We start from the raw sequence: 23,781 nt of genomic DNA, 5'->3' as shown, positions 1-23,781 counted from the left end.
AAAACAAATTTTGTTACCTAAATAAAAATTAGATACATTTTCTTCCTCAGAAATTAGATAAATTGCTTACTGTGTTTAAAAATATTTCCTTTCTAAATTTGATGCAGTTTTGCACAATTTAAAAGTGAAACTACTGTAAACTAAAATTTCACACAATTACGACGACATATTTGGCGTATATTTAATATAAAATATGGGATTTAATTATTTATGGTTTCATGAATTACATAGTACAGGTTTATGCATTATATCTTCTGCAGCTTTTGTTAATAACTAATACGTTTTGACCTTGACCGGTCGAATAATAGCCTCTACGGCTTTGAAATCATATAGAAATTTTAAATCACCATTTTGCAAAAACAAACTGATTTCGTTGATACAGAGCTCAAATGCTTCTTTCAGGGTGAGGAAGGTTGTAAGCCTAAAAACATTTGTTTACAAAACAATCCTAAGGAAAACAGTCAACGTCAATAAATCATATGATCTGGGCGGTCAATTCTTATAATCAAAACTAGAATCCACAAGACTAGAAAAATTACTTATGTTGCAAATGAAGTGTTCCTTGTACTTTGCGGATCACATTTTACTAAAAGCATTCTAATCTACCCTAAACTGCTGGCAGTCTTTTTTATGGCTACATTTTATCTAACTAATGATACAAAATGTAAATATTTTTCAAACTTTAGAACCTTTATGCACGGATAAAAAAAATTTGAAAATGTTATTAAAATATACTAGCTGCAATAATATTTTCTAAAACGTTAACCAACATAACTTTCGAACATATATTATGAAAACTTTTGTATATTAATTTAAAAATATTTAACGAAATAACAGTTTCAAAAAGTGGTTTTCTTTTTCTAAAAATGCTCTCCCCTCTTAAGAAAATTAAACTTTAAAAAATTCGAAAAATTGAAATAAATAAATAAAATAAACAAATCGAATCATGTTACAAATTTTTACGCGGTTGTTTGTTTAAAATCAATATATACAGTTGAATCGTTTCTAAGAAAGAAAAGAATAAATTTGCTTGTATTTGTTGTAAATAAATGTCTTACGTCAGAACCTAGGCACTATAATGTGATTTATTGAGAAAAGCTAAACACTTAAGTTTAAAATATAACTTTACATTCAATTACTACAAATAAAAAAAAAACTCTCGTTTGCTTTTTTTTATTTATACATACTTATAAACGATAAATTTATTCTGATAAAGCATATCCCGATGTGAAATCTGTTTTGTCATTCTGTAGTTGTACTTTATTGACGAATCAACAGAGACGGAATTTCTCAAGTCATTGTTGAATATGGGGGTTTTAAGAACTAATTCTCAAAAGAGGAAAAGCGGCTTAATTAATTCAAATATGGTTGTAGCACGCTTATTAATGTTAATGCAATATTGCCTAGTTACATTAATGCTGACAACATGCAGTTCATACTTTCTCTATATCGGTAAGTTTTCTGACCTCAATTTAAGATTTAATCTTTATACACCATTTGTATTATCAACACTAATTGATATGTTAATACACTGAGGAAAAAAGTATGGTGACAGCTACCAGAATATGGTAAAGTTTAGTGTGTTTCTGGCCCTGTGGGGTAATTTTCACGAAAACGCTTTTTTAATAATTTTGGTAAAATTAGCAATAAAATGTAGTTTTATAATATGTGTTAAAATTTGGTAATTTTCTCGTGATACCTTAAAGCAGCGGTTGTCCATTGTTTTCGGCTACAGAATCCTAAATAATCAAATTTATTTCGGTGGAATCCCGACTTCATAAATGAAGTTTATTAAGGTAATTGTGAACGTTACCTATAATCCTATAGTCTATAAAAAATTATTCGGTGTGTAATTGAATTATGATACCTTTTATTTTTATTTTTTTATTTTATTATTTCTTTAAAGTGTATCGCTATCGGTAATTTTACCATATAAGGATAGTTTTGATACTAATTATTTTTCTCAGTGCTGTATTTTATTTAACTTTTATAAAAATATCTGAAATGGTTTGCAGAATCTACAAGCTGAAACAAAATTTTAAAAATAGTGAAATAATATAACAGCGGAGAATTATTTAAGTTAATTGTATGGTTTAGCTTGTCATTGGTTAAAACCCGATTTGAAGCTGGAAATTCATTTATTACGCTTTTTTCTGTATATAAACGAATATGTTAGTTAAAATTTAAACAAAAGTGATTAAAAATAGCATTGATTAATGGGATACCTACAAGTGAAGTAGCGCATGGATTTCGATTCTTATTGGTTGTTAATACGCGGCACTTGTTCACGTTATCCACTGTTTTTTCTATTCTATTTCTAGTAAGAAAAGCCCGTCAAGTATCAGTTCTCTTAAGTGACACATTCTGTATTCTATCACAAAGATTTAATTTTTAATATATATGCATTTCTTTTTTTACTCAAAGATAGGCACGAAGCCATGTAGAACATAAACAAACTGATTATGCATCGAAGTTGCCAGGTACACAAAACAAAAATATATCACGGTCACAATAAAATACATAAACAAATAATAAATTTAATTTAAGTTAAAGAAGTAGACGAGAAGGATTGCATGCATATTTGAATGCATATTCTTACAAATTCGCTGTCCGATCTGGTGTTGTATTTAATTAACTTCACGTTAATAACTATTCTAACCTATGGGGAGAAACAAACATTAGACATTCTAACTTATTGGGAGATATAGCACTCCATCTTGTTTATAAACAATCAGTTAGCTCTGAGATCACAGGTCACGTGTCCATATATCAGTAATAGTCTTCTTTTAGAGTTGCAAGTATCCAATTGTAAGGATTGTAAGAACCCAACTGTAAGGAAGAACTATGTATTTTACAGAAAACAATTACTTTTAAATACTTTTATCAATTTTATGTTGAAATTTAAAAAGAAATTTAGGCTTCTTATGGGAAAACTGAGTTCAATCTATAGATTGAATATTGCTACTCAGTTTTATAAAAATTTTCAATGGACGTATACGTCCCTTATAAATGCACGAACCGGCCATGTGATTATTATATGGGTCATTCTCACAAAAACAGTCATTTTCATGTCCCCAGTATATTTTATGCTTGTTTTACAGCTTACGAAAAAAAATATAGAGGAAAGTGTCCTTCGGAATGCAAGCTAACAAAAGAATAAAAATAAAATTATCAATTTTTATTTTTTATTTATTTTAGGTAATTAAAATATACCAATATATCATTCCCTCACTTGTCCCCACTGCTGATTTAAAAAAAGAAAAATATTGTTTCTGAAATAAATTTTTTTTTTTACAAATTCGTGTTTTTTATTTCAGAATACTGAAATATAGAATTCAGAAAATCAATTTTATATTTAATTTCTGATAAAAATATTAACACAGCACTATTTTAAACTTTGTCCCCAGTGTTTCGCGTTATTCCCTCACAACAATGTTCTTATCACCTGCAATCTTCTTAGAATAAAAATATTTTAATAAAAACTTCAGAAGTTAACAACTGGCATCATAGAACAAAATTGCAATATGTTTCCATCTTCAACTTAAAGAAGCGTTGCTGTGGAATAAATTTGAATGAATCAAACCAGGTAAAATTTTTTACATTTGTCATTCCCTCATGTCATTTTTTAGAGTAAAATAAAATACAACTTCATCGAGAAAGTGGATAATTATATGTTGCTTTCTTGTATGAATATAATTGTATGTGATTGACTTCAGAAATTCATTTGGCCTAACTGTTATTTTTAAATTTTATTGAATTCGTCATTCCCTCACTTGTGTATAAAGTGAGGGAATGATTCAAGATGAGTATATTATGAAATTTTTTTTTGTTCAATCGTGCCAGCCAATTTTATTTCCCAAACCTGTAAAAACTATTAAATATATAAGACTAAATTATAATAAATATTAGATATACTTAGTATGTTATCATTTTCAAACTTTAGGTAGATGTAACTTAGATAAAAACATGTATTAAAATAAAATATCATTCCCTCACTATTAGTGTCATTCCCTCACTTTTTAAATAGTGAAAATAATTAATTTACTTATTAATTAATTTGAAAAATAAATTAAAAAATTAATAAATTAATTTATTAAATTAATTAATTAGTTATTAATTATTATAAATTAATTAATTATAAATTAATTAAATATAAATTAATTAGTTAAAAAATTAATTAATTTAAATATTAAGTATAATTTATAGGATATATACTTTCTTTATAATGTCATTACATATTTCTATTAATATAAAAAGTTTCAGAGCTTTTTATTCACTTTACTTTTTTGGGATTTTATGAACTGAAAAATGACAGTTTTCGTGAGAATGACCCATATATAATAGATATATCTCATAAAATACTGATATCAGCTGTTGTTCTTGCAATAAGCAATATGTAAATCTGAATGATTCGCAACTTATCAGTTTCTATTTAAAATAAGATACAAAGTTTTAGTTTTTAAGTATCGTTTAGTATAAGATACGAAGATTAGTTTTCGCAATGTAAAGAAGAAACATTAGAGTTTGTTTAGTTATCATTTAATTACATTACATTCCGCAAATATTTTAGTACATGTGAATATAAGAATATTTTTTTTATCTCAAAAAATGTTAAAACCAGGTTCATGCTCTAGCGTTCTTTCTTGTTCGATAAAGTTATTCAGTTAAAGTTTGAGATCGATTATCTTATAGATAAGCTAGGCAAATAATTTTTACTGGAGAATATTAAGAAATATTAAAAAATATATGTGCAGTCAAAGTTTTGCAACTTCACTTATGAAATTTAAAACAAAATGTGCACTGTTAAAAATAAAATTTGTTAATTTCACATAAAAAAAACTGTTATGTGAAAACGGACATTTGTTTTTTTTTTATGCAGATAAGTACTGTTATTTTAACAAGCAAATTCTGTTATTTTAACAAAAAAAATCTCTGTTATTTTTACAAAATCCCTGTTATTTTACAAAAAACAACTCCATAAAATAAACTATATCAGCATTTCAGTCGAGAGCAGAATTTGCATGACAAATCAACGCCGTTATTTTAATCCGAATCACTTATTTCAGATGCGAGCGCTCTTTCCCGTGAGCCACGACAGCTCTAGAGTTTGTATATGAAGATATTATCTAAACTCTCATCTTAAAAGTCTTACGTTACACAGTGGACTGATCATAAAGACACAGTTCCCAGTAGAACACCTAGTCAAGCATCACTGGCTGCTGTCAGTAAGCGGGTGAGTGATCACTTTGATCAGCCTGCGTAGGAACCGAAGGTGGACGGTATCGATCCTCTTTAAACTGTTCTAGATTTAAGTACCCGACTTCACTTGCAAGTTGTCGGGCTACCTAAGAAGGGGAGCTAAGATAAAAATTGATGTGGCATGTCTTCGGATCATCTTTAGGGATATATCCCAATGGCCAGGGCCGGATTAACCTATAGGCACACTAGGCACGTGCCTAGGGCCTACGAAATTCAGGGGCCTACGAAAAACTTGGGAGAAAAAATTTTTTTGACAAAAATAATTTACCTTTAAAAACAACAAGTGTATTTCGCACAAAATTATGAAGATACAAATAAAAATATAATATTTTTCGGTAATAAATTTTTTGCAGAATCTTATGATCTAATATATTACTTTTTTGCGATTTTTGGATTCAACGAAATCTTGTATTATGCTGTCGAATTCCAAACTACGCAAAATGTCGTATTCAATAGACATAAGTGCGAGCGATACCAAACGATCTTGATTCATTGTTGAACGCAAATAATTTTTTATCAATTTTAATCTGGAGAAAGATCTTTCTCCTTCTGCATTTGATCCAAGAATCGACAAATATATTCTTAATGCAATGTGAACGTTAGAAAAAGTATTCACAAGTTTATCTTTAATTTGAGCCTTCAACATTTCTTGTGCAGATTTATGTTCATACAAATTTGAAATCGGCAGTATGTCGGTATTGCAGATAAAGTTCGATAAACAAATTTGTAAATTAAAATCCATATTAATGAAAATGTAAAAAAAAATTTTCTGCATATATTTTGAAAATAGGGGAGGAGTGGGGGAAGGAGGGGAGGGCCCAAAAACAGTTGTGCCTAGGGTCTACGAAAGGTATAATCCGGCTCTGCCAATGGCCTATTGTGCAGCTCTAGTGTGACGTAACTAAAGTATCTGCTTACCTGAAAGTCTTACTTATTGAAATCATATTAAGTGCAAAAAGGTTTAAAACTATATTGGCTTACACTGATGAAAGTATCCGGTACTTTAACTTACCGAAAAATATCTAAAGACAAGTAATAATCAGATAGAGTAACAATTTGGTCGAATCGCAATTTTCATTTATACGTAAGCGAAAGTATAGAAAATAATCGTAAAGTTATCTTACGATAATCGCAGTATGGAGAAAGGAACAATTATAAGTTGAATTTCCAAAGTTTTCTTTTTTTCTACAATCATGGTTTGCAATAATGAAGAAAGATTGTTGGATAATTTTGCATAATTGATCAGTGGTCTAATTAGATATTTCAATTTACGAAATCTTCCATTTTAATGACAATTAGAAAGACAACTGCATGCCGAATTACTCTTACGGTAAGCGAAACTGCATAGCAAAATTTAGAATTCGACTTGACAAGTTTAACCGTTTATGATTAGGATAAACCGTTTTGTGAAAAACAGCTTCAAACTGATTAATATACGGAGAGGGTCTGTTAAAAAACAAGAATATTTTTGCACGGGGATTTAAAAACAGAAAGAAATCCGTATTTATCTTTAATCATTTTTTACTGTAAAAATGTGTTGTTTTTTCTTCAAAAGGATTATACAGTTATTTTTATAGTGTTACTCATTTGATCAATTTATTTTAAATAGACATACTTTCTACTCAAAGTATTTTGGCGACCATCATCAACATCTAAACTCACCATTATTAAAAATTAAAATATTTTTTACTAATTTGATTAATATGCTTGAAAATTTATGAAATTTTAATAAAAAGGCTCTAATAAAATATTATTGTTGCGTTTATTTCGTACACACTTTGAAACCTTATGATATATAAAAATTAAAATAAGTATTGTTTGTTTAATCAAAATATTCAAAAAAATTTAAAAAAAACTAAACAAATAATAAATTTTTTTTAAACAGTCTGATAGTTACTTAATGTATTGAAAATTACAGATATCGAAATTAACAAAATTACAGACATCGAAAAAACCAAAAATTTAAAAAAAAATTAAATAAATAATAAACTTTTTTTAAACATCCTGATAGTTATTTAATGGTTTGAAAATTGTAGACATCGAAATTAGCAAAATTACAGATATCGAAAAAACTAGAAATTTAAAAAAAAAATTTAATAAATAATAAATTTTTTAAATTTTCTTTTAAACATTCTGATAGTAATTTAATGTATTGAAAATTACAAATATCGAAATTTAAAATGCATTTTATTTAGTCGTCTGACATATTGAAAGCGGAACAAAAATATCCTAAAGAACGAAAGTAATCTCACGTTGCGGTCATTTATTATTTGGTGAATAAAACAAATACGTCACTACGTCAAATTAGCATTAGTGGATAAAGTTTCGATAAGATAAAATTTCGCAACGATAGCAATCACCAACAAAAACACACCCTATAAAAGAGGAAGACCCATTGATTGAAGATTATGTTCTTCAATTTATTACGCTTCTAGCTTACTCATGTTTTCATTAATCTCATCCTCTAAACAAGTCTTCGATTCCTATTCTTGACACCTGCCAAAAAGGTAAATAATTAAAATGTTTACACTGCTCAAATTTTTGATTACACGATTGTCCGCTCGTGCTATGATTTTAGTTGTGTGTTTGAATTCAAATATGATTTTAAATTATTGTGTACTTTTTCCTCATTCGTTTGTTTATAAGGAACTTTCCTATTAACCAGTAAGGTTTTCATTTTGCGACCTTCGAGTTTTTTCGCTTTGATTATTGTCCGTTTTTATGATTCTCATAAAGAAAATGTTAATAGCGTTTTTATTATGTCTGACATCCATAGCTGTAATAACCAGTAAGTACTATTTTGATTATGTTTTGAACTTTTTTACATATTTAAATATTAGTGTGGTAAAGAATATATATCGTGATAATTTCATTTAAAATATCATATTCTGTTTACATTTGCTAATCCTAAGTTACTGCGTTAACGAGTACCCTACTTTGCTTGTACCTAATGTATTTACCGCAAATGCTTTGCGACATGATATACATTCAAAAATATATTGTTAATTTAAAATGTATCGTCAAAATCATTTTCATTCAATGAATTAAAAAATTTTTTTTAATATACATCTACATACTTGTTTAATAATTTATTATTTTTTATTTATTATGTTTATTAGGGTATTTTTTACTCAGTATTTTTTAATTATTATTTTTCATTTAGTGCTTTTTATTTAGTGTTTTTTATTTAGTGCTTTTTATTTAGTGTTTTTATTTTGCATTTATTTATTATTTTTTATTCATTATTTTTTATTTAGTATTTTTTTAATTCATTTTCAATAAAATTTAAGAAAATACGTTTATACTCGTATGAATAAAGTTTAAGAACAAAAATAAATAAAGTTTCTTTTCACGAAGATCATGCGACATATTTTTTAGGCATATTCATTTGCTTTTTCTATATATTTTCTTAAAACGTAATCTTATAACATAATGTAACAGTCATGATTTTTTTTATAGAGCTGGCAAACTTTATTGTCAACCTGGCAATAGTAACAGATTGTTTTATTATGTTTTTTTCAAATATTTATGAATATAATTAATAGTTACAATTATAAAACAGTACTATAAATTCAATTAGTACTATGCCGTAGTACTATGCCTTCCTTAGGGGAGACGATAGTTTAATTTTTGCAGGTGGAAAAAGGTAGGTAATGCTTCATATTCCTTAAAATGTTTCTTTGAGGTAAAGGACCATTGTCTCAGTCATGCATGATCGCCATTCTCTACATTAATTTTTATTTATTTAAGTTTAATAGCCATTTTTCTGTATATTCTTACCCAGTATTAATTATGTTGTCATTTTTTTATTTTTAATCTATGTAGTGAGAAATTCGAAGGCAAAGAAAAAAATAACATAAAAGAAAAAACAAATACTGACAAAGTCGAAACGCAGAAATGCCTTTTGAATGGATATTTTTTCATTAGAAAAGCAAAGCTTAATATTTTCGATTTCCAAATTTTGAAATCAGGAATATATTCTGTTAACTATATCTGTTTCAGGCGAAATGCAGACTTGTATCTGCAATCGATATGGAATAATTTAATAGCACAGAGAGTACTATAAGATTAATGCTATATAGTTGTCCCACAATGGACTGATAGTAAGACACGGCTCTAAATCAAGCAATGAAAATCAAGTCATTAGTTCCCATCAATCGGACTATCAAAGCGGAAAAGTCACGACGTAAATGAAATATTACTAGGACGCTTGTTGTTTTACTGCATCCAAGGCACATTTTAAAACTTTTTTAAAAATATATGCATATCTCTGAAATTTTTATAAATTTTTTTCATGCAAATAGTGCTCATAAACCTTGTTTGAGTCATTATTTAAAAATTTTAAAATCCGAAAAATATGCTTCTACTATTTAAGTGAAAATTTTTATTTTTCCATATTAAAAGTTTTTGGTTTCGAAAAAATATACATGCTTAAATTTGTTTTCAAATTTATTTTTGCTAGTAATGTTAGAAGAAATCTCGAAAAAAAATTTGAAATTAAAATCTAATGGTGTTTTACAATCTAACAAATTAAGGTGAATTAACTGGAATTTGTCTTTTAGGGCTTCTGTCTTCTACATTTAAAATATAAATGTCCTGTAAATTTTCAAAAATTTTTGCACTAATTTTAGTTTTTTTCAGGATCAGAATAAGGTAAAAAGTACCGGCATTCGTGGTAGCGATACTTTTTACCGGAATATGTTACGGAGGAAAAAATCTGATTTACGTAATTTATATAGTAATAATTACCGTAAAATCTCTGAATCGCTCGAATTAAATAAATATTACAGTAAAATTTACAGTATCATATTTTACAGTAAAAATGGATTATACGCTAAATTGGAAACTGTGGATTATGCACCCAAAGTTCCTGTACTTCATACTGTAATTTGATGTAGAATTTTATTTACAGTGCGTACAAAGACAAACTAAGGAATTATAAAATGTTTAATTATTCATTTATGATGCAGGCAAGTCTTTTTTTTGTAGTACCTACAATATAACATCTTAGTATTTTTAACTGGCATTTTTAGCTCCAACTGGCTGATTTGACAGTTAAATATTTTGCAAGAAATTTCATTTTTATGTCAGTTTCTTTTGAATGTTTTTAATCCCAAAAGGTTAATAAAAATTTTAATTTTTTTTATAAAACAGTCTTCTATTAAACTATAGCGATATTTGTTACATTTTTAAAAAAAATATTTTTATTAATTTATGCGTTTTTTGGAGATTAATGAATTGTTGATAATTCAGGTGCTTTTGAGCAAAATTATTGTGTTAATCAGGCAGCCATTTTTTTGTTTATATATTATTATTATTTGTTTTTACAAATATTGAAAATTATTTTTTTAGTAGTAATCCGTTTTAATTTAGGACAACAAATATAGTTCAAAATATTTCATTTCTCTATAAATCTCTATAATTAAATCATCATAAGAAGTTCAAGTTATGATTATCTTTTTATATAATAATAACATTAAAAGCAGGAATATTGGTTAATTGCAACAAATTTGATGTCCGAAGACTAAATGATGATGAAGACTTAAGTTACGTACAATGAGTTAAAGGAAAATCTATGTTTTCTTTTTTCTTCTGAAAGTCTACCGCTTTTTAATATCAATTTGATGTGATATTTACTTTTAATATACATTTGTTGTTAATTTTTATCATAATATTTTTTAAATTCTTCAAACCCTTTTATCTATTAAACTATTTTATCTATCCTTTTTGTACAGAATAATTTTAACTAACACGATTTGTATCTTTTTATATATATATTATCGGTTTATAGTTTACTTTATAGTTTATCAATGAGAATCCTAACTAAGGGAATCATTACCTTCAAACACTATTTAAGTATTAAGAATTTGATATTTATAAGAATAATACATTTCTTTTTGGTTTTAATTGCAAATAATTGACACAAAATACCATTCTGTTCATATGTATAATAAAATTCTTTTATTTCAGTTAACTTGGTACAGCTTTTACATATCATCCAAAGATGACTCTAAAGTCTTGTATCATTCTTATTTTTCTAGTCTTCATCACTTCATCTAGTCAAGCACCTTACATCGATACCATCAAAGAAAGTAAGTTTTTTTTTTCATCTGCAACACAATAAAATTTCCGAATATAAATTAGAGAGATTTATTGTAATTTTATCAGTAAATTGAAGGGATAATTTGTCTTGATGCGTTATCACTCATTGAAAAAATTTTGCTTAGGAAAATTATGTTGAACTAAATAGCTTATTTTGATCAGAATAAAATTGGAAAATATTAATATTCTCATATTTATTAGACGTTTAAATGTTTGATTGAGAACTTATTGAAAATAAATATTTCAGATACGTTTTTTTAGCTACATTGTTTTATGATTATTTGATGATATATTGTTTTATGATTCTTATGTTTCTTATGTTATGATTCTTATGCTATTGTTTTAAGTACTGAAGCACTGAATTTTATTAAATTGTTTTGTAAAGTTATTGCTTTGTTTAGTTTTTATAACCATTGCTGAACAGCTGACCCAATCTACGGTTAACGACCACCAAAGTTCAACTCTGTAGCCTCGTAAATTTGAAATAAATTTAGAAGACAATGGAACTCCTGGATCAAGTATTAGGAGAAATTTGCTTTTGTGGAGGTTTTTTTGATGGAACTAACCATATAGAGTTTGCTTTACATATAGAGGAAAACCATGAAAGACTCCCACGATTAGCCTGGTGGCAAGGGGAATCTGACCCATGATCCTTCTACCATTGAGGATCTTTCACGTCAGCACTGTGGTCGGTGCGAGTCATGTGCAGAATTCGAATCTCAGCCATTGCTAGAATTCGAACCCGGTTCGCTCATTGTGAAGCAATTTTCGCACTTTAATATCTGTACAGTAATATTTGTATAATAGGCTGGGTGGTGCAGTTGATTTGTCGTCGGCCTTCTGAGCCCAAGTCTGCGGGTTCGATCCCCGGCCCAGACACCGGATTTTCGGGATGCAAAAAGTCCTCAGCGACCATGTCATATGATTATGCGGCATGTAAAAGATCCCTGGAGTGCCTTATTGGCTCTTGGCATTTCCGGCAAAATTAAATTTCTAGTGCACTTTAGCATCCAAATAGAGTCTCGGTGATGCCATCTAGTGTGGCAGAAACTAGACGTCCAAATTAACATGACCAACGGTATCTCACCCATTGTGCTGGTCCTTAAAGAGTGGATACCACCTCTGGAGAACGCACTAGGTCTGCTCATCGGCAAGACCGATTGTGCCGCTCATTGGAAATTTAAAAAAGAAAAATATTTGCATAACATCTGTTCGCATGCTTTCGGAAAGTGTGTGATTTAAAACTCAAGAGCCTTAATCTTATCTACTCGCATACTTCCACAAATTATTTTTACCCATTTCCTCTGAGTTATTATTTTTTTAGAATTTCTTTCGATATATATATTGAATCATTAAATTAAACTATGTGAGTTAAACTAATTGAACTCATTTATATATTTAATTTAGGATGTCACCAGATTCAAAGTTCGAGAGAAAACACAAGAGTTTTTCTCACCATTTCTTCCCTCTACGTTTCTACAACGGAAGACGGAATTGTCAACAGACAATTGGAAATAAATTGGTTCGGGGGCTCTCCCGCAACAGAGGACAAAATCTCAGTGTTCAACACAGATCCCATCATCCATCCCAATGCTTCTTCCATCATTTCAATCCATCCTCAAGATCATCCCGGTGGCTTCTACAGAAGCGATATCATCATCCCGGTTATCATTTTGAATGCGACATTTTTACATGAAAATCATTGTCTTGGATACTGGGTGACTTATCAAAATAATAAAGGTAATTCTGATAAATAATTTTCTTTTACTCAAAATTATATACTCGTACTATAACTTGTGTTTACGTCTACTTTAAATATTTTAGCTGTAATATAAAGTGTAACGAAATTTCCTTTATATTAACTGTCAGAAAAATTAAACGATATACTGGTTTAACATGATTAAAACATTTCTAAAAGTATAATCGATACATTTTATTTTATAACCATCCTTGAACTGCCGATTCAACTCATGTTCAACTCCGTAACCTTGTAATTTTGAAGAAGATCCAGAAGATAAGAGATATCTTGGATCAAGTTTTGGGAGAAATTTGCCTTAGTGGTGGGCTTTTTCGATGGAATTAAGCAGCATCTGCTTTAAATGCACATATAAACCAAAAAAACCACTAACGTTTAGACTGGCGGTAAGGGGACTCTAACTCATGATCCATCTGCCACGGAAAATATTTTACTCCAGCACTTTTCTAGGTGCGAGCTAGGTGCGGAATTCGTATCAACCAGCCATCTCTGGGATTCCAGACCAGGTTACCTCATTAGGAAACGAGAGCTCTGTCTCATGAGACACTAAGGCTCTATAGTTGATAAATTGATGTAGATAATATTAGATAATAGTTTGCAAATTTACGTTAGATTTCGGGCGTTCTCACACATAAGACTTTAAGCAACTGCGCATGCTCATGTTTTTTTATTTATTTATTACGGTTTGTTGACGTGGTTTTACAGAGCTACAAGCACTTTCTTTATTGATATTGAATGTTGTTTTCGTTTAAGCCTAGTTTCGAATTTACAACATCGACTTGTTACAAATACATCAAAAACGAGCCCCTACACAAATTGAAAATGGAGGATTGTTATTACGAAATATTGATGTTAATCATGCGATTTAACAGCAATTGGTTGATTTAATAAAAAAATAAATGTTATTGATTTTAGTATAAAATTATGGTTGTCAAATTGTTCGAGATCCATAAAAAGGTTGATTTTTTCGTTATTTTAAAATTGTATTTGTTTATTTTAATTACACAATAACTTGTGTAATTAAAATAAACAAATAGAATAGAATTTAAATAAACAAATAGAAAAATGTAGGAAGAAGCTTCTTTCATAATAATCGCGTTCCTTATAAATTTTAAATTTTGTGATTATAGTTAAGATCATATACTATAACGTTAGAGGGGGGTAAACATACTGATTTTAATAAAATCTCTCATTTTTATTAACGTAAGTTTAATATTTTTTTCTCGGTGATTTCACATTTCAACAGAACTGACGCATGCGCACTTTAAGTGCGCTTGTGTAATAAGACTTCACATCCTGTGTGTTGGAGCCGTCCGGAATGTAACGTTAAAATGCAAAATCTCCCTATTGTCCATGCATGTAAAATATCACCAACTATTCTTTATGTTTCAACTGTTTTTAAATTTTACCTTCCATCTTATTTACTTATTTTTTAATAATTACCTAAAAACTTCCGCATCTTATTTACTTGCAATTGTTTAGAATTTTCTCTAACTTGGGTATGTCTTATGAGGTTTCGAATTAAATTATGCAACTTTACAAATGAAATATTTTGTATATATTAGGTCAAGTTCTTTCTTCATCCTGTTTACGAATTCAGCCATTTTGGATGGAAGAAAACAGTGATTTTTTATCTCATCTGAAATTGAGCGAGATTATGATTCCTGGAAGTCATGATTCTGGCAGTTTTTACTATCACAAAGAAACTGGTCCCTTAACGAAGTATAAATATGCACAAGAAGAAAATATATTCACGCAGATGGTGTATGGATTAAGATATTTTGATCTGCGCGTGGGCCATTACAACCACTGCGAAGACAAGTACTATATCAATCACAATTTCCTGAGAACAGAACATTCAGTTAAATCAGTTTTAAGACAAGTAAGTTATTTTTGTTAACTTTTCATGAAATGATTATTTAGATCTCAACACCGTGGAGTTATCTGAATGCACAATGCAGTAAATTAAAAATGAAACACCTTTAAAAATGCATTTACTTTAGATTTAGTGATCAAATTTTCACGTACTTAAATGCAACCTAAAATGCTAGAGGATCTCTAACGTTATTTGTTATAAATAATTTGTTATTTGGTTTGTCCACAACTCAGCGTGGTATCATCTTAACAGTTACAGTTAAAGTTATAAAATTGGGTCCGCACTTAACCTGAAGTGGTTTTAAAGACTTTTTCAGAGACTTCATAATTCAAATTTGGCGTTCGTATTTTATCACAATACTACAAAAGATTCCAATTGAAAGGAAAGTTTGCTCCTGTCTCGCTAATAAAACCATATTATAGCCACAGGGGAGAAATACATGTAAATGGATTACGACTTCATAAAAATATTATGCTACATACTTTAGATTTTGTCCTTTAAAATTGCATAGCTTTAGTAGATGTAAGCAATTGTGAATTGATCAATTGAAATGAAAAAAAAAACTAAATAATTTTTGTTTGTAATCTGAAGAGAAAAGAGTCTTATAATCGGTTCGAATGGAAATTTTATTTGCGGAAGTAGTTGTTGAGATATGTTCTAGCTAAACATAATGCTGCATACATTTTATGCTCTGATTCAATTTAAATATAAACCTATGTTCAAAATTGGAATTATTTTCTAGGTATTACAATTTCTACGAGCCACAAAGAAAGAAATCATCATTTTAGATTTTCACAATTTTCCAATCGGCTTCAATAGTGAAGAAATACATGAAAAATTAATTGTTATGATTATTAGGTTTTTTGGACCTTTCCTAATACCAACGACAGATGACTACAAAAATGCAACTATGAGGTATGTAGTTTTGTCCTTTAAAGGTTTTATTAATATCGAAACGTCTTTGAACTCTGAATTTTTATTTGTGTGTAACATAGTTTAAAATTAAACAGTAAACCTTTATAAAAATTATCTTCCTTCATGGTCTTATGCTAAACAATATAAAAAAAACAATTAAAAGATTTATGTCGAACTGTTTTTCGTAAGTTTAATATACGAACACACATAAAAAATTACGTATACCTGTATTGATATATTATGTATTGATATTAATATATTTTATACTATATTTATTTTATATATATTTAAAGAAAACTAAATAAAAATAATATACTATATAGAAATATTTCTTCCGTCATTAAATAAAATAATAATTAATGTTTTAAAGTAGTATTTTACACGAAATTTATTTAATGATATTATCTAAGGAATAGTTTTTTCAATTGCTTGTAAAATTATTTCGAATCAGTAAAATAGTTGTGGAATTAAAGTAAAATATGCGAAGTGAAAAATTAACTGTAAAAGCCTCAAACTTTCAATTCATCTTCCACCTTAATCATTGCCTGACCAAATGTGGTAGATGTAGTTGGTTCGAATCACTCTATAATACTATCTATTTTTTAAACAGAAAAGAATTTTTAAGACATTATTTCTATTTACAAAGCAACCCACATGTGCATATACATAAATAAGTAAATCTCGCTATTGCCATAAACGATTGACAAAACAGTCACCATAATTTGATATATCTGACTTTAAAATACTAATTAAATATTCGAAGCTATCAATCATGTTCCTTTACCCTTTTCCATAATTGAGAATTTATATTAGAATAAAAAGTAATTAACAATCTTCTAACTCCAATGAACTATTTAAATAACACACCCTTTTAAACAAACTATAGAAGTGCAAAGAGTCTATTACCATTTCATTTGGTAAACGGCATCGACATCAAAAGGTTAAAATTACCAAATAAATGGGAAAATGATTAACAGTACTGAAGGACGTTTTATAAATTTTATCGAAAGGTATAAAAACTATTTGTTTAGTTAAATTTAATTTTCAGTTTTGCATTCACTACTTAATGTATGATAATAAGAACTTTAATTTTGAAAATACGAATTTCCTCTAAACCAATACGATAGCGTATGGTGAAATTACTAAATGAATGATTTAAAAACCGCATATTTTGATAACCAGAATTATTGTTGTTTATAAACCAGAAATGTTATTTACGGAATTATAGTAATTTTACGGATTTTTTTCTCTCCACGCCGATCGAAATGGTTTTAATATTTTATTCCGCTTACCTCACTAGTTATTCTGCATATAGAGATTACGTTTTTCTTACTTTCTCCCTTAAATATTAACATATGATTCCTAAAGTGTATTATTTTATTTATATTTTACAAGCATTCTATTACATAAAAGCTTGCAAACACCATGTAAAATGAGCAGGAAAGTGAAAAAAAGATTACCCCAAATAACTTTTGATTTAATAATCGGATTTTGATCTAATGATCGGAACCCCATGTACAGCAAAAAAACAGTACAGGAAAAAAAAACGGATTACACTAAATATCCTTTGTTCTAATGATCAGATTTTCACGTACTAGAATTCAATCTTAATGATTCGGGGATCTAAATTTAAATACGCTAATTTATTCGAATTTATATTTGGTTTTGTATTTTTGACAATTGCAAATTTTATTTTGGTTTAAATACCGGAGTTTTCGTTTCTTCTACCAGAAATGTCTTTACCATTCTTGTACATTGCCATCCGATTATTGAATAAAAAGTGTATTAAGATGTGTAATGTAGTACATTAGATAAGCTAGTTGTACATTAGATAACTCATTAGATATGCCAGTCTTATAAATTAAGAGAAATCATTTTAATACCACTAATAAGAAACTCAAAAAAGTTACTAATTTAAAAAAATTATATTTAAGTTTTTTTTTACGAAAACATATTAGTTAGCTTTTGAACACTCAGATTTCCATTTCTATATATGAATAAATTAAAAAAAATTGAAATTTTGATACAATAAATTTTTTTTGAATTTCCTTTTTAGTTACTTGTGGGAACATAATAAGAGAGTCCTGGTGAGTTATGACAATCCCATAAGGGAAAAGTATTTCCAAAACCTGATGTGGCCCAGCATAGAGAGGGCATGGGGTAACAAGCAGCACCCACAAGATCTGAAATCATATTTTGAAGAAGTGTTCGAAAAATCGGCTCCTGAGGGTCTCTGGGCCTCTATGGCTGAACTGACACCAAATGCCAAAACAATTATTTTGCACCCAGAGACTGGATTGCGATATTTGGCAGATTTAATTAACAGGAATGTTACACACTGGTTTAGGGATCACTTCTGGCATAAAGCTAATATTGTCGCCACGGATTACTTCTTAGGGAATAACATCATAGACGTGTCTATTCGTGCTAATAGAATAAAAGGACTTTGTCCTCCTCATTATTGGTCTAATCTAAGACCTTAAAATAATATTGCTTGTTTTTGGTTATATTAAAAAGCGTTTTTGTCTATTTCAAAATAAATAAATAATGTTATCGATAAGTTTTGGGACAATTTTTAAAGACATTTAAATTATTTTTATTTAATTCATTTTAGAAAAAAGTAAATGTCATTTTTAATATATTTATAATTATATATTTTATATTAATATATTATATTAATATATTTATAACTTATATAATTTAAATCCGTTTATTTATCTTTTTAATAATATTTTTTTTTTGAAAAAAAAGAAAATCTTTTTTAAAAAAAAAATCTAGTTTGTTTTCTTGCAAAAATTTTTATTATGAAGTGTATCTTTTTAAAGACTTAAAGATGTTTTTTTAAATTTATAACACCTTAAAATTTAAAATGCATTTTTACACTTGAATTATGTTTTAAGTTTCTCCTAAAAACTTATTTCTTAATAAGTATGTGGTATTGCCCATGAAGCAACTGCATAAAACAAATTTTTGCAACTACATAAAAAAAATGACAATCAACACAACAAAAACACGTTTTGTGTTCCGAAGCACTTAAATTAATTGTCACGAAGCTGATGAGGGCACTTAATTTTTGTGCAAAAAGTGCTTTTCAACAGCATAAAAAAAAGCTTTTTTATTTGGATAAAAGTATTATTATTTAAATATTTTGCCAAAATATTATTGTAAATAAAATTTTAAACTGTTATGTATTCTTCCCATTGTAGAAGAAAACATATTGTATTATTTTAAAATCTGTTGTATTTATTGATGACTATTTTTACAAAAAAAGAGTTTTATATATGTCTATATACTTGTTGTAAAGTATTTATTGAATGTAAATAAATGTAAATTGTTTTAAGAGAGTCAATTTTCTTATGAATTAATAGTTTTTTTTTATAATATCGTATTTTCTTGAAATTAAATTCGTTTTTACTTATGGGTTATTCTTTGAGGAAAATGAAATACCTCTGATATGAACCTTTGTTTAATTAATAATTTTGACATTGCAACAAAATAATTGCATCATAAAATTTTTTAGACTATTATTGCTTTAAAATTTGCGTTTTATTATTTTCCTTGTGACATTAAGCTGAATTACTTAACCCGTAAATGAGAGCGTAATTTTGAAGAAAACTGTCATAAAAATGCCTATTTTTTATTCAAAGAGAAATATAATGGAATTAAGTATGTGTACATTTTGCCGAAAAAAAAAACGGACCACCCTGAATAACTTTTGTTGTAATGATTGGATCTTCACGTATCAGTTCGAGGGAATGACCACAAATATTTTAATAAATTAGTGTAGACTTAAGTTAAATAATCAGACACAAAAAACGTACTTTATCCGAATAAACATACCTTTTTTCACCGGATTCGGATTTTCGGCCCTCGAAATGCAGGCGGTAGCCGCAACCTGGGAAATATATTCCCCATAATTTGGTTAGGGGAGCTATCCGAAAATTAGAAATATTATGTTAATTTCACTTTTTACGTATTTCGCAATATCTTAAGAACTTTTTTAAAGAGAACTGTAAGTTTTTTTTTATACAATTATAAAACTTGTTTATCCAAAGATAATTCCATGCAAAAAATATATTTATTAAAGATTTATTATTTTTACTTCATGGCAGTCTAAAAAATTTTGAATTGTAATTTTCACGATTTTTTACATTATTTTAAAGTATGTTGTTTCCCATGGTAAAATACGAAATTTGAGTGAAATCGGGTGAATAGTTTCTGAGAAATCAAATTTTAAATAAGTCATATTGGTAATAATTGTCGCACAATGGAAGAATATAGTGGGTAAATGAGCTCTAAAGTTTATCTGTCAAGCAGAAATGTTAATTTCGACCAATAGCGTAATGCACTTTGAAATTTAAATGCTCGGTTTTTGATAAGTGTTGACCACCTCCTGTAAAATAAACTTATTATCTCTAAGCAAATTACAAAGTCTGGTACTGCCATCTGATGCATAGATCGAGAAATAAACATAATTCTCGTCATAAGAACTAGATTGTTTTAATCTTTTTTCCACGTTACTTTTGAGCACTCCAGCCCGGAAATATCATGGGCAAGAAAAATAGAGAGCTTTACTTGAACCTGCTATTTTGACGGAAGCAAGAAGGAAGAGTGTTAAAAATGTTAGTTTTATAAATCATGTATTAAAGGCGAAAACAACTTTTCAATAATTCAAATTTTCCCTTCTGAATGTAATAAATAAATAATTAAATTAATTGAATAATTAAATTAAAAAGAAAGTACTTGAATTCAAAAAAGAAAAACTTTTTTTCGTATTTTAAACTGAAGATTTGCAAGAAGAATTAAGTTTGAGGAACGTTAAGGTAAAGGAGTAAAATAATCAATGACCAATAAATCAGAAGAAAAAATAAAAATCGATGGTAAATATATTCAAAATGATAAGAATAATTAAACCAAAAATATTTGATTTTAAATTAGTTTAGAATGATAATGCTTCGTTGACGCGAAACACATTAAATTACAAAGTTAAGTAAAACAACTTTAAGTCTCGAAATTGTTGTAAGAGTGGATTAAAAAAAAATTCCTACAGTATTTTATATTTAAGTTATAAAGCTATTCTTTACATAAAGCATTTTTGACATCTTGTAACTTGGGTATTAATAGGTAAGCTCCAATGAAAAACTATTGAGAATAGCAAACTCAATTTTTTTCTCTCTCTATCATTTAAATAAGTAATTAAATTGAAAAAAAAAACACACTCAAAGTTGTGCTTATTTTGAAATTTTCTTTGCTAGAATGTTTATTGTACAAAAATTTAAATTTCCACAGTTTGTTGAATTTTTTTTCTTTTTTTTTTATAGTATTTTAAGTTTCAAGCATTGGCATAAAAATTGCACGAAGTGTAGCTAAGAAATTGAATTTTATAGTTTTCAAACTACTAGCACATATTGTTGAAATGAAACTCAAATAATTTTGTAATTGGGTGAAAAAATTATTGCAAGAAAAAATTGCTTTAGACACTAAGGATTTAACTTTTTTTTTAATTAATCCTTCTTTGATTAATCTTTTTTTTAAAAATTAATTCTAAGATTTAACTTAATTTTTTAATTAATCTACATTCTTAGAATTCAGATTAAAACCTAAATTCTAAGAAACTAGCTTATTTATGTTATTAAACAATTAATCACACGTTCACATAATATTATAACTATTTGATGTATTGTTTTATTTAAATTTTCTTCGAAAATATCTGTACTAAGCATAAAAGTAATATTATTTTTGGTTCAATAATAATGAACGGAATTTAAAAAATGGAGAAATTTTTTTTTCCCTTCCTATCTTAGCATTTTATTGGTAATTAAGAACAAGTTTTTTATTTTCTCTTGTGTTACATAAGGTAGTACGTACATATACGAATAAATAAATTTTATAAGCCGATATTAATAAAAATAAAATTGTAAGAGCAGAACAAATCGGAACAAAATTGTTATCTAAGAAAGTTAACGTGATTGATGTAAGTTACAAAAGAAAGCTCAATGCCCATTAATTTTAATTTTTGAAAAATGGTTTTTTAAATTTTGAAAAATGGCTTACTCGATAAAATATAAAGTTTACAAAAATAAATTTTCACGACCATTTCAGTGTCGCCATCTAGTTATCCAAAATAAACTTAATTAGACCATATTAATGTGCTAAGTTTGATGCCATAATTACAAGTTCGCTAAATATTCCTATCAAAAAAGTTGGTATATTAACAATCACGTATTTATTTAAATTTTAAAATTGGAATGTTATTGTCTCCTATTGCCATTATTAAGGCGAATATACATAATGTAAAAAAAGGTTTGGAAGCAATCAAATATCTCGAAAAATATACTTGAAATAAGTGAAAATCGAAGCATATTTTTTTAAAAGCTAACGAATGATACAAAACGTGAACAACCACATACGACATCCCTGGGAAAAATAGGGAGCAACCTCTGAAATTCTAAACATGACCCTCCCATTTTTTATTGAAAAAGCGGGACCCATCGGATTATTAAAAAGGTAGATATGTTTAAATATTTTATCGATTTTTTTATTAATCGAATTGTTTTTATTTTTATTTATGTGTTTATACATGTTTCAATTTGATGGGTCTCAAAATACGACCATTTTAAGCAGTTTCGGCTACAGCTAATGAGTAAGTCTTTACTGGTGCTTGTTCTGCAAAATGAGCAAGCCTACAAGTCAGATTAGATATATTTTTTCTGGAGAGTCTGAATCTGCAATAAAAAATAGGTGTTTATATTTAAGATTTCAAATTTCACTTTTTTGATTTGATGTATAGTTCTTGAATTATTTGATCACTCCCAAACGTTTTTTCACCCCTTATAAAATTTAATTTGCAGCTGCAGAAATACATTATAATAATATATTATTATAATAATAATGAAAAATGTATTTATTATTTTTTGTGATAAAATTTAAAAGCTTTCCTTTTGAAAACAAACCAAAATTGTAGCATTAAATTCAGATTTATATCGTTATATAGCTAAAATACATATATTTAGAGTGTTCAAAAATAAGTTTTGTTTTCATACTATTATATGGCAAATTTTTCAAATGATCAAAAAAGAAAATATGTCTGTCGCTTTTTAAACGAACAATGTATTACACATCCATTTTAAGAATAGTTTTATTTTCTTAAAATTTCTGGTCGTAATAGAGGTTATAATTTAAAACAAAACTGATCTCTACGTTTTCCCCTTAAGTTTTCATAAAAGTACTTTCTCCGCGCTTCTCATCCACGTTGAAAAACGTAGATTTAATAATTCTTATTTTAACTTTTTCTTTTTTTAGCTTTATGTCTCATTGTCAAAATGTCGATTGGATAAAAAATGAATGTAAAATTTACTTACAATGTTAAGGAAACTGGTAAAATTTATATTGGAAGCAAGAAACGAATTCCATTTAAAATGAAAGCTAGTCGGAAGGTGATTAAAATTTTGATTGATGATAAGTTCCTTTTAGTAATAAAATGCTAAACTATTTGTTAGTAAGAAAAAAAAATTAAACTAATATGCTGAATGATTATTCAGTTCAGAGCTACGGTTCAAATTTGAATGCTCTGCAAACAATTAAAATTAATAGGTAATAACTAAGTTGGTAACTGTGATGCCGTAATAGACGTTAAATATTTTCTAGCTTTCAAAAATTTCCTTAATATCATAAATTTAACTTTCTTAATCATTATTACTCTGACTTTTATTATATTAAACACATTATTTAATTTTCTTAAATTTTATAGTAAACAAATAGAAATATTTCATTCTATTCTTAATAATCAATGTAACGACTAACTTTTTAATTCAATACAAATTCATTAATTTATTGTGGCGAAATAAAATAAATATGTCAACTTATTCAACGG

The 23,781-nt window shown here is 27.6% G+C and overlaps 1 protein-coding gene and 1 long non-coding RNA gene across 3 annotated transcripts in view; one reads left to right on the top strand and one right to left on the bottom strand.

Moving 5' to 3' along the window:
• The first annotated feature begins 1,261 nt into the window (after window positions 1-1,261).
• LOC107437871 (PI-PLC X domain-containing protein 3) lies at window positions 1,262-19,252 on the top strand. 2 transcript variants are annotated; one of them, XM_043041555.3, is made up of 6 exons: window positions 1,262-1,452; window positions 11,301-11,351; window positions 12,769-13,101; window positions 14,683-14,999; window positions 15,736-15,908; window positions 17,965-19,252. In XM_043041555.3, exons 1-6 carry the CDS (start codon window positions 1,308-1,310, stop codon window positions 18,389-18,391), a joined length of 1,446 nt encoding a protein of 481 aa, XP_042897489.2. In that variant the 5' UTR covers window positions 1,262-1,307; the 3' UTR covers window positions 18,392-19,252. The 2 variants fall into 2 exon arrangements, with proteins under 2 accessions (XP_042897489.2, XP_042897490.2); XM_043041556.3 differs by lacking the exon at window positions 1,262-1,452 and adding an exon at window positions 7,853-8,047.
• The window catches only part of LOC122269283 (uncharacterized), a 123,857-nt gene continuing 111,288 nt past the window's right edge, over window positions 11,213-23,781 (bottom strand). Inside the window, exon 4 of the long non-coding RNA XR_011636642.2 lies at window positions 11,213-11,369. This is a non-coding gene — a long non-coding RNA (uncharacterized LOC122269283). The remainder of the gene's footprint in view (window positions 11,370-23,781) is intronic.

Source organism: Parasteatoda tepidariorum, chromosome 1 (genome assembly GCF_982258835.1).
Source record: "Parasteatoda tepidariorum strain Cologne lab strain chromosome 1, Ptep-v5.0, whole genome shotgun sequence".
Lineage (NCBI taxonomy): Eukaryota > Metazoa > Arthropoda > Arachnida > Araneae > Theridiidae > Parasteatoda > Parasteatoda tepidariorum.
Note: the sequence above shows the minus strand (reverse complement) of the source record. Positions and strands in the feature narration are given on the sequence as shown.